Here is a 12,581-nt window from a genome sequence, read left to right on the forward strand (position 1 = left end):
GCATGATTGAAAAAATTCCAAATTAAAAATAATTAAATTTTTTATTTTAAATAAAAAATTGTAAGAAAAAAGTTAATTAAATTAAATTTTTTATAAAATTATTGATTCTAAACGAAAAATTAATGTTATAAGCAAATAAAATTGATTTACTGTGTAGGTGTTATGACCCCTTCCCAATTAACCATTAGTCTTAAGAAGCACTTAAATTGCCCGTAATATAAGGAGTAAGCATGGAAGGAGTAAGCATGGAAGGACCACTAAGATCTGCACTAAGAATTCAGCTGTGGGTCATCCACTCCTGGACTGGACCACAACTTGGCATAGCACAACTGATTATCTACAAAATGAAATTCACGCAACTTTCTTTGGAAATACATGAGCTATCCCCAAGTTAGAATCTATAACCTACCCCGGAGGGAAAACAAAATAAATGTAATTGGTAATTTACAAAGATATTATGAGGACAATTGTTCCAGTTAAATTACAGGAAAAAAGACAACTCTGGTTTAGGAATGAAGGCAAACATACTCTCACCAAAAAGTTCATATAGAGATGCCAGCAAACGTCCGGCATCTATGTCCTCCTTCCAAGCCTGTGCGAGCACAGTTGATGTTTTTAACACCTGACCGCTATCCCTTCCTGGCATGTTTTCATTAGGCAACTGCCGAGACATTAATGGTACGCCCATGCTAGAAGCCCCAACAGCCTTGGGAAATCCACCTGTTGCCCCTTGCATCTCAACTTGCATGGTGTTCATTGGCATTACGCCCATCGCACCATCTGTTGCTAGTTTCTTCAGTGGTGGTTGCTGCATCAAGTTGTCTGTGCTTGCTTTTCGTTTATCTTTACACGTTTGAAGGTAATGACCCCCCAAGGAAATGGAAGCCCAAAAAGAATTATCAGGAATACATAGTGCAAAAGTGTAATATACTTGGAAGAAGCTAAATCATGTCACCAAGTTAATGAGATATTCACATGAATTTTGGCCAAAAGGATGAACATGACTCAAATTCTCCAAGTCATGTGCATTGAAGAACTCAATTTATTATTTATTCTGATTAACTTATACATCACACTATCATATGAGAACTTAATAATTTTGTGTGGATCAAGGAACCATCCACCACCAGCTCATGCACAATGGCTTGGAAAAAAGAGTTATCCAGGACTCATGTGAAGTGATATATTGAAATTACAGATGATCTAAGCAACTTTTTTTCTAATATGTAAGCAAGGTTTGTTGTCATAGGCTATTCCACTAGCAAGTTGCTTAAACAACTTACTTGTACCCGGGCTCTAATTATTTCATGGAAAAACTTTCCAAGAGAACATATTTTGCATTTTCAGATATTTGGGGCTCTCGCTGCTAAGGAAAATTAGTTAATAGAAAATATTTTATTAATCAATGAGAAAACTAAGCAACCTTTAAAGAAAAATATTTTATTAATCAATGAGAAAACTAAGTAACCTTTAAAGAAAATAACTTCCTCTTCTCAAAAAGGGAGTTATTTCCAGAAAAGTTATTTTCTAGAGTTTCACAAACTTATTAAAAAGCAAATGAAGTTGTAAATGCATGAGGTAAACATACACTGAATGGTTAAATGATCGCTCTTGACTACCGCCAGCCACCACTGGTCAGTGATGACTCGTGAAAGCCATAATTTAAGGTTTTTATGTATTTTTTCTCATTAGAACAATAGAGTAGAAAAAAAGAACAGAATTTTATTGTCTAAATATTTCTGCAGTATTATGAATTGAAAGAAAATGTTTTTCAGTATTCTCCAAATAGGAGAACATAATTTTCCTTTAATTTTAAGCATTACAACCAAACATTGGAAAATAAGTTATTTTCTTTGAAAATATTTTCTAACTGACAAGTTAATTTTCCACCGCAAACAGAGCATTGATCTCATGACTTTTATGCAGGGTATTCAATATCCAGCACTTAAATTTTTTAATGAACACACATGCATGTTAACTAGGGTTTCAGGAAGACCCACCACATAAAGAAAAGCATTTGCATTGATTTTCAGACAGTGGATTCTAAAAAATGCCAAAATGGATATGTACAAGCATTTAACGTATACTATTCCAGGAAGGAAGTAAAATGAAGTCATACTTGGTGTTTGAGTCATAACTCTTCTATTGCTCTTCAAGACAGACCGTGTTGGTGACATTAGCATACCAGGTAACATTTTGAGCCGATCATACATGCATAGACCAGCAGCACGCTGAATGATTTATGCTAGACTAGGTTAGTAACAGCATGGCTGCATCAACAGAAATCCGAATTGAACATGAATTGAATTTCAGCATCAAACTGAAAAACAAACTCACCATCAAGGCCCCATAAACACACCAAGCTTCATGCCTCTTCATCTCATTTTTTTGCTTCTCAAGAAGCATATCTGGTTCAAGCAGTAGCAAATATGGCTCTAGGTTTGGCAGTACAAGAAGGCGAACCTGTCCAAAGTCAAAAAAAATCATTATAAAATTCTGAAAACCACATTAAGTAAAGTTAGTGAGAGTGAAGAGTGTAACCAGAAGTGAAGAAGACAAGGGATCCAGAAAAACACAAATGTTATTACAGCTAAAATAATTTCACTGCAAACTACTTTCCTTTTAGTTCTTACTTTAGTTCCCTTTTTTATCCTCTTTCCTTCTGAAGAGTTAAGATCTCCTAAATAGCATTTTTAGTTCTTACTTTAGTTCCCTTTTTTATCCTCTTTCCTTCTGAGGAGTTAAGATCTCCTAAATAGCATGCCAAGAAGGCACTCATATCCTTGCAAAATAAACTCACAGTTCCTAATAAAAATTGTCATATATATATGGTAAGATGATAACAGAGGAATACCACACTGGGTCCTAAAGCTGCCAATCCTTGTACTGCACCATAATGTTGAGTCAATGATTTTGTTGGATCTAAGAATGCATGGAGTAAAGTCCTTGTGACACGTGGCTGCAGATTGTGATAAACATGCCCAAATCTGCAACATATCATCTGATAAGAAGTATATTATATGTAGTACTGGTGAATAGAAAGGCAGATTAAAGAGATTTAGTATTTCATTCTCTCAAACATAATAGTAGTAGATGTATGATAATCCACACTAGCTAGCATCATCATATTCATTATAATGTCTACACAAAGAAGTACATCACTTGTGTTGTATGTACATTAATGCTTAAATGCAAGAATTACTGCAATACACAAGTTCTTATAAATGGAGGGAACTATGCAAGGCAAGCTTCTGAAAAATTAAATTTCGCTCTGTTCAATACCAGAAACCCAATCTTTATTAAGCATCACAATAAAATATATCACATCAATAGCAGGGTTTGAGAATTTGATCTCTAACATCTGTTTATGTCCTTTCATTGGGAAGTTTATAATAAAGAATGAACATTTCTAATCAAAGTTGATTAGGAAGTTTTTAATTAAGAATGAAACTTGCAAAAACAAAGTTGATAACCCAAGAGATTGATTTTTATGCATACAAAATAGAAACAAAATCCTTGCCTTTTGCATATTGAAGCAACCAGGTCTGCTGTGAAGTTTCTAAGCTCCCAATGATTGTCAGAAAATCTATTTCCCAACCTTTTAGCAACTAGGCAGGTAATAATAGGAGGCATCAATTGGTGTAGCTGAAGAAAAGGGGGAAAATTAGATAGGAAAACATGCCCTTTAACTTTAGCATAGCAATTTAGAACTTCTCAACCACCTGAAGTGTTAAACAACATTGAATCTGAGTGTGAGTGGAGGATATAGGAACCACAGATCAGAAATAAATTACCACAAAAGATACAAAAACTTCTGACACTTTATTAGGTACAAATTTGCTAAGGTGAAAATAAACTTACATAAGGTTCTACATGTATGTTTGGATTTTGAATAAGGCTTCGTGCCACACGCATCAAACCAAACAGGACAGAAAAGTTATTCAAATTTCGTGAGACCTGAAAACATTGTGAAAAGAACATGAGCTCAAGTGAGAATAAACTTCATCAAAATAAGACAATATGACAATCCTCCAAAGCTACCTCATCAGCAATCAAGTAAGTGAAATATGGAAGCAAAGGATGGAGACCAGGGTCTGTTGCCAAGCTTACTAAAGCTTGTTTGAAGAGTATAGAACCAGACTTTCTCATGGTAAGCTCAGTGATTTTGTCAAAGTACAGCTGCACATAAACCATAAGATGTTCCTGACAAGTATTAGGTGCAGGTAGAGGGCAGAGAGTATACATAACAATCTACACAAAATTTTACCTGAAGTTCCCTCGATAATACATGCTTGACAGGTAATTTAACATCAACAGGAAGACCATCTTCTTTATATTCAGACTTTTTACCATCAGATGATGCTGCAAGTGGTGCAAACAAAGTAAAACACCAGCATAAATTTTTTAACCTAACAATTTTATCCAAGCAAATAACTCATAATGAAGGTTAATAGAAGCTTATTAAACATAACCATTATATAGTAGGAAAAGGGTGTGAGACAAATGGACCATCAAAACATCCTATTAAAAATTTAGAAAATGCAGAAGAGTGAATTAACTATTCATCAATAGCATCTGGAATAACTAATTCATACTTTTTGTACTCCACAGCATATTGGAACCAATGCAATAGTTGCAAATTATGCACCTAAGATTTGAAAATACCTTCAACAGGAGCATTCTCCGGAATTGCAGGTTGAACGCCTTCAATTGCCAACCAGTGAACTGTAACTGACGTATCAAGAGGCGCTTTTGGTAAAGGAGCCCCCATCACCTACAAACACCACATCAAATACAAACTATATACAAGGAGATAAAAGGGTTCTTCAACCAATAACAGTTTAAGATCGCAACTTCCTTACATCTTTGAACTCGACATCCGCATCATCAATGTAGTACAGATCCTTATGTCCCGCAGCTCTTTTGAAACGCAGCGGATCCCCAGAGGCAAAGCCATACACAGGCTGCAGCACCATCACCACCAGCAGCAGCAGTAAGAAGAAAAGAAGTAAAAAGAAACACAACCCCCTCCCAGAACAAAAGGGAAAATTAAAATGGAATACTAACATCCACATTTCTTAAGCTGAGAGCACTATCCACATCTTCTGTGGTCAAAGTAGTTCTCCTTGAATGGCGCATGCACTTAATAGCCTCCTTGAGAAACCAAATTCCAATTGTTTTTAGTTTCCAAACTCATTAAACAGTTTCATAGCAGAGAACTAACATAATAAATAACAAAAAAGTGACAGAAACAACACCTGCATGATCTCGCGGACTCGGTACTCGACATCAGGAGCTAGAGCAAGAGCAACCTCAGGAGACAAATTGTTGATTCCAATGCTCTGTGCAATCACCTCGATTGCTTCCTTGGGCACTATACTCATTTTCAATTCCGGTTTATGCACAACGACCGCCAAAAGAGAACAGAGAACTGATCAAACGCAAGAAAGAGAAAGCCCGAGCTCAGATGCTGACATTGGTCTTATACGTGTCCAATAGCGTTGGTAGATTAGATATGTAGAAGCAAATAAATTTAAAAATTGGAGCTAACTCTGAAACTGGAGAGTAAAAAATCTGAATCAGAATTTAGGGTTAACCGTAAAATTCTGCAAAGCTTGATACCGGCGAGGCGATGGAAACTGGAAAGCAGTAATAGCTATTAGCCAAGGCCGCGTTCGGCAATTTCATGGGCCTCAGACGATATTTGTTCGAGGCTAGTAAGCGATAATGAAGCTCCGTCTGGGCAAGGCTGGGCTCGGGTTGATTATGCATGTGATGGAGGCCCAGTAGAATTTCGGATCCAAATTAATCTGCCTATGACTCATAATTCAGGTTTTAAAAAATAAAAGTAAAAATCAAAATCAAGAGATTAAATTGAAATATTATATTTTTAATAATAATATATATATATAAATTAAATTAATATTATACACAAACCAACACAAAAACTATAATAAAGTTAAAATCAAAATGTATAATTGAATATAAAATTATTATTTATTAGTTAATTAATAAAAAATAAATAAAATTAAATAAAATATCTAAATTAATCTAGCATTGATTTGTACTGGGTTGGATTAGTTGAATTTAATAAATTAATCTATAAAAACTTCTATCTATAAAAAAATTCTTGTTAGGTCATAGTGAATTGAAAATACAGAAAAATTCACTTTCAAAATAGGTAAAATTTACACATTTGTAAGTCCAGTCTAATATAAACTGATAATAAAAAGGTTTTCCCTTATGTTTTAGATTTACTTTGTAAAATAAATCTTAATCCCTTCATTTAAAATAATTATTTTTATAAAAAAATTTAAATAAATTATTATCAAATTATATATGAATTCAATTTTTTAAAATGAAGTTATTTTAAAATAAAAAAATTAAATTAAAAAATCTATAAAAAATTAATTAAATTAAATTCTAACAAATTTTTTTATTGGTTTCATATGAAAATGAGTCAATATTAAATTAATTTATAGTGAATTAAAAATATACATATCACATGTAAAATTAGTAAAATTTGCAAATTTATATCTCGAGTTATAAAAAGTTTTTTCTTACGTCTAAGATTTTCTTTCTAAAAACAAAATTTTTTTCTGAAAAAAGAAAGAATTATAATAGCCGAGTATTATTAATAAGATGCACAACAAAATGTATTCTAAAATAAGTAGATAAAAGAGATTTAAACGAGAAACTTTACCTACTTTGTGAACTTACAAAAACTCAAATGACCCCTTATTGACTTTTAAAAACAAATATGTATAAATATCCAATTCAATAATTGATTTATTCTTGTGTAAAATCAAACTTATAATAACTACAAGCATAGTTTTTTGTTTGAATTAAAATTATGACAAATAGAAATTGGGTCATTTTTATAATAAATCCCAGTATCATTGATTCCCCATTTTTCTGGTTGCTTGTACTTGTTTTCACCCCACACTTGGTTTGTTTCTTCTCAAGCATCAAACCAAATTTTAGATGCATCAGTAGGTGGTGCTGCATTTGCAATACTTGAGTGAAAAGCACAGTATTCATTTCCATAAAGAGAGGCATAATTTACACAGTTGCTTAACAACTCAGCATCTTCACTCGCAAAGCAACAAAAGAAAATTAAAAAAGAAGAAATGCCAAACGCAATGTTCCAACATCAACCAATAATTAAGGCCAATTGCACAACACATCACACATAAATAACGAGGAAAAATGTATAAGTTTGCTATTGGTAGTGTTACAGATATTTTATCAGTAAATATATGACGACAACCAGACCCACAATCCCGACAACAGATAAAAGCATGCACAAGCAGGAGCAGCCTCCCTTTGTACGCTTGTTCAGCACGGCCAGATTCTTCTGCACTCGCTGTTATACAATGACCAAATTCAATCCAAATTATATTGTTAAATGAGATTCAGATGTATAGAAAAAATAAAACAGAAGCATAAATACAGAAAATAAAACAGCAGACCACTCCGATGACTCCACTGACACACATTGCAGTACATCCACTGTTGGCTTTCCCGCAAAAATCCTTTATAACATTATTGGTCGTTAAAGATTTCCTTTCCTTTTCTTTCTTTTCTCCTTTATAAATCTAAGTCAAATTATACAATGAACTAAAACTCAAATATATTTTCGAATTTCAGTTGCATTTGCAAAGCGGGGGCTTCAAAATGACAATAACCATAACCACTGACCTAATTGTTTCACTTAAGATTCACGCTAACAGCAGCCTAAAAAGAGCAAGTAAACTCCCCAATGTTCCCCTAAGTTTGACAGTTTGTAGAGCATTAACAAAGATCAAATTCCCGAAGGTTTCAGACAATTCCAAATATTTCTAAAAGAACAATGTAACCTTTTCTTTTCCTTCCATCTCTCTCTGTTTGTCAGGGACTTTTTTCTATCTTAATTTATTTACTCACCCCTTATTGCCAATGTAAATAAAAAAAGCCAAAGCATTATGGAGTTATAGAACTCGAGGCAAGAGTATTACCCGTAAGCGGGAATCAGTAACATCCACGTGTTGATCCAAGTCATCCTGCGTGGTGGGAGAGAAATAATCGTTACAGAGCCTTGCACGATTCAACATATAAAGGACATGTTTTTGGGTACTGATATTCAAATATACAGGGGAAATAATGTAACCACCAAGTTAATGAGAAAAAAAAAAAACATACAATAAGTCTAGTGTGAAGATCAAGTTCTTCATTGACTGCCAGTGCAATATGTTTTGTACTTGTTACTGTCTCCTCCAACTTTTCAAGGCCCTCATCTTGCTCTGCTTCAAAAGCATATAGCTTGTAAGGAACCAGTACCGCAAGAAACCGACCAACATAACAATAAGAGCATCAGCAACAAGGGGTAGAAGCTTGCCTTTCATAATTTGCCGCTGAAGACCGACAATGCCGTGGTTGTCCAGACCTTCAGTTCTACGCATGGCATCAGCTGGCTTTATTTCTGGACCCAACAAGCTATCCCTGTTGGCAAAGTTTGACATATTCAATGTGGAAGCCATTTGGTTTACTTTTGTTCTCAAATTTGCAACCATGTCCCTGCGACGATTCATCTCTTTCTCTGATCTGTGCATCAAAAAATGCAACACCTATAAATTTCAGAAGATCATAATAAATAAGCATCACTTTTATTTACCACATTGGGCTTTGCATGCATGGTTATTCATTTTGAACAATATAAAAACTACAATAGTGAATCACCAAAATTAAAACAGCGCAGGAAGCAAGAAATAGGATAAATTTACCCTTTATTGTACAGAGCATTGGAAGGTTAAAGTGGAAACATCTCATATAGAGAAGAGAACATATCATGCGCCAATCCAAGGAGCAAATTTGTGCTGCAAACTGTAATGAGTGAAATTTGTGCAGTAAGCACTTCTCTTTTCTCTTTTCAAATGCTCGTCCTTTCTAACCTAAAACCCTTAGGACACAACAATACCACTCAGGACATAAATTTCCCATAACAGTAACCAACATGTTCATCAATTTTGAAGAAAAAAAAAATGATATGCAATCACCAAATAATGGAGGAAGCAAGAAACAGCAGTACATCAACATTTCAAGATAAATTCAGGAGACTTGGCCACGTTCAAAGAATCCAAAGACATATGGATAGACCAGCAACTGAGGGGATGAACAGATTCAACTAGAAGAAGTGAAACAAAGTTGAAACCTGAGAAAGCGCAGAGATAGAGAAGCACAACAGACTTAAAACTATGAAAAGAAAAAAAACATGCCATGAGGTAACAGCCTGGAACAAAATAGAAGCAAGAATGTAGATGACTAGACATACAGTACGACAAAAGATGATTAGCATATACAAAACACCAAAATCATGAAGGATTCAATTGTAGATAACTAGAACTAACTCACATTTTCTGCTTCCCAGGAAGCTTTGTCAAAAGGGACTGTAAGCTATCAAGCCTTGTCCCTAAAATTGTAATCTTCCTCCGAATAGCAGATGCATGACGCTGTGTGTCAGGCCCTGATGCAGGAAAAGAACTCCTTTCTGCAATCATGCCATTGATATCCTCTGCAAGCTTTGCAGCTTCATTATGTTCCTTCATCCATGGGTCTGTAGAAGATGCCATTTTTACCTAAATGATAACTTAGCTGATCAACAGATAATCTTAGTACGAATTAATGCATAACTATTCATTAAAAGGTGCAATAACTCATATACAGATTCAGGCGCTCAATTAAAAAGAGAAGAGTGCAGAACCCAATGGAATACACAACAAATAAAATTAAAAAAAAAAAAAAGTAATAGGCCAAAAATTCTAAATGATTTGAAATAGACGGCGCTCAATTTCTTTAGCACCTTATCCAATTGCCATAAAACATAATTTTATTCTCTTCCCCTAATTTGCCTCATGTCCTCAAAGATGCTAAGCATTTAGCTTAAAATATAACAAATACATCTGCGATAGAAAGCCAAACCATAGTCACCTAAAAATCGCACAGCAACAATTTCGACAATTCAGAAGACTAACCAAATAAGGGGTAAAGAGATCAATCGCAAAAACCCAAAAATTGAGACCGATATCCACCTATTGATAAGGTTAACAGATAAATCATTCTGTTGCTCACAAAAACGCATAACATAACCCTAACGACTTTGTCAAATTCAGCATAAACACAATCGGATTACAACAATATACTACATTCATCGAAATTCACATAATTTATTAACCCACCAGACAAAAAATGAACCGATCGGAACGATTATGAATTGAGACCGAGTGGCAATTGAAAAAGGAAGGACATGAGAGAAGGAAACAGAACGGGAATTACCTGTGTACAGTTTTACTCGTTGCGATCAAAATTATGATTTTGGTTGAGAGAGAGAGAGAGAGAGAAGCGAGCCGTGATTTGAAGCGTGATAAAAACGGGGTCGTAATAAAGTAAGCGGGACCTAACGTACGAGATACGCCGTCAACATCAACCGGCGAATGTCTTTCCGACCCATTCGTCGTTTTGATATAACGCGAAATAAATAAGCTTCGAGTGTTTCTTAGCGACGTTCTTGTCGTCGACTTAAACGCACCGTTTACGTTGCTCCAATATGTGGATCATATCTCGACACCTCACCTTATAAGAAGGGCGGCTGGCTATCTGTTGCACTATTATTATTAGGTTATTATATATCTTATCTAGAGTATATTTATTATAATAAGACAATTTTTTTCCACCGTTTTTTTAAATAATCATTTGATTAATCGGATCTAATTTCACTCATGACGACTACGACTTGAAAAACAACTGCTTAGAAAGAGCAAGCAAGAGCGTTCGTGATGGTTTGTTGATGAAGAGGAGGCTTCCGCTGTTGTTTTCTTTGGTTTTGGTTAAAAATTCTTAATATAGTTTTTGTGAATTTGAATTTATTTATTTTTTGGGACATAGCTTCGAGGGAGGATATATGTTCGAATGACGTCGATATCTAAATCATTACTCCTAAAGAATTCGTGACCATCTCTCTCTTAGTACTATATCTATCTTATTGGAGACTTTAAGCTTTGTTTTATATTGGTGTTAGTTTATTTAGCTATGACAATGGGTCTGTTGGGTTTGTTTACCTTCCTTGTCATCTTCATCGAATTGTTTTTTCTTTATTTGTGTGCTAACTGGCTCTAGATTCAATGTGCATGTTCTTTTTTTTATTATTATGTTTTCTAGGTATGCAATTTCTTATATGCCTCCAACTGCAATGGAGAACAATGGTGGCGATAGATTGTCAATTTGTGTTCAGGCAGCACTAACTGGTGGAATGTGATGTTGTTATAGAATGGGTGGCTTGTTGTGAGCTTTGCTTATGGGCTGGATCCTTTGGTGGGTTGCTAGGTTGTGATTTTAGGCTTTTTTGTTAGGCTTCAGTCTGTTTATCCTACGTATACCTTTAGTCCAATGGTTTTTTCAATGCAAATAGCATGATTAACTCCAAAACTTAAACCCTGAAATATTAAGATAAAAGACATAGGAAAACATTAAATTGAAATTCATTCCAAATAGATTTGAACACTTAACTCATGACTTAGCGAGAGAGTAAGCGGCCAATACTTCTAAGCGGCCTTCAAAGAAAATTTATGATTTTTGAAAGGGCTCAAAAGTTCCATAACTTCTACAAATCACCTGGGTTTGACATCAATTCAGGCTTGCTAAGGGACTTAAAAATGATATGATATATAAATTTTACAAAATGCTTATTTTTTATATATATATACATATATAAATGCTAAATTTGCTTGTCTTCTTGATTAAGCATAAAAATTGGAAAGCGAGGTATCACCTCCATTTCATTAGGAAAACAACTTATATAATAGTACCATATTCCAATCACGACTAGTCTTGATTAGAACCATTCTAAAATTTTCTAATCCTTTTGTAGTAAAAATATTTAAATAAAAATTAATATCCTTATCTAAATAAAAATTAATATCCTTATTCAACTAAGGATTCCCCAAAATCTTAATACTGGTACCAACCCCACTCTCTTTCTAATTCCTAACCTTAACAATTTCTAAACTTAGCAATAAAAATTTACAAACATGGATTTGGACCCAACTTTTGCACTAAGAATAAGTATTTAGTTTTGAAAATAATAACATGGACTCTCAGTTTTTTTTTAAAAATATAAAAATTGACTGGTTAATAATAATAATATTCACGAAGAAGTTTTATTTGAAACCAAAATTAAATTTTAAAAATTTTATCTTTAATTTCTAATTTATTTTTAATAAAAACCTCTTATTTATTTTTAACAAAAAAAACATTTTAATAAATTTAAATAAAAATTAATTTATTAATAATATCAATACTTAAAAATTAAATAATAAATTTACTTTTTTTATATATTTCTTTGCGTCATTTTAGATATTATTTTTTAAAAAAATTACTTTTTAGTTCCTGAGGTCCTTCTTCTTCTTGAAAAAATAGGGATTTTACATTAAGAGAATGGTATTTTTGAAAAAAATTATCAACTCTCACCTTTGACTCTTTGACCAAACGATTTAAATGGACGGAGTGTTGGATCGCCAAAATAAAAGGACATAAATATTAATTACATT

At 33.7% G+C, this 12,581-nt stretch overlaps 2 protein-coding genes across 4 annotated transcripts; both read right to left on the bottom strand.

Annotated features, from left to right (window-relative positions):
* Positions 1–323: 323 nt before the first annotated feature.
* LOC110612152 (transcription initiation factor TFIID subunit 6) lies at positions 324–5,672 on the bottom strand. Its single transcript, XM_021752851.2, has 12 exons — positions 5,259–5,672; positions 5,068–5,154; positions 4,863–4,964; positions 4,666–4,774; positions 4,268–4,362; positions 4,042–4,179; positions 3,862–3,957; positions 3,521–3,645; positions 2,855–2,987; positions 2,338–2,463; positions 2,120–2,231; positions 324–843 (listed from the first exon to the last, which is right to left on the bottom strand). Exons 1-12 carry the CDS (start codon positions 5,382–5,384, stop codon positions 482–484), a joined length of 1,611 nt encoding a protein of 536 aa, XP_021608543.1. The 5' UTR covers positions 5,385–5,672; the 3' UTR covers positions 324–481.
* Positions 5,673–7,017: 1,345 nt separating this feature from the next.
* On the bottom strand, positions 7,018–10,538 carry LOC110612365 (syntaxin-52). Of its 3 annotated transcripts, none has more exons than XM_021753135.1 (6): positions 10,312–10,538; positions 9,391–9,614; positions 8,378–8,583; positions 8,182–8,282; positions 7,998–8,042; positions 7,018–7,366 (listed from the first exon to the last, which is right to left on the bottom strand). In XM_021753135.1, the coding sequence occupies exons 2-6, from the start codon at positions 9,606–9,608 to the stop codon at positions 7,235–7,237; spliced, it is 702 nt and encodes a 233-aa protein (XP_021608827.1). In that variant the 5' UTR covers positions 9,609–9,614; positions 10,312–10,538; the 3' UTR covers positions 7,018–7,234. The 3 variants fall into 3 exon arrangements, with proteins under 3 accessions (XP_021608827.1, XP_021608828.1, XP_021608829.1); XM_021753136.2 differs by having other exon boundaries at positions 9,391–9,630; positions 10,312–10,516; XM_021753137.2 differs by having other exon boundaries at positions 10,215–10,515.
* Between the last annotated feature and the right edge of the window lie 2,043 nt (positions 10,539–12,581).

Source organism: Manihot esculenta, chromosome 3 (genome assembly GCF_001659605.2).
Source record: "Manihot esculenta cultivar AM560-2 chromosome 3, M.esculenta_v8, whole genome shotgun sequence".
Classification (NCBI taxonomy): Eukaryota; Viridiplantae; Streptophyta; class Magnoliopsida; order Malpighiales; family Euphorbiaceae; genus Manihot; species Manihot esculenta.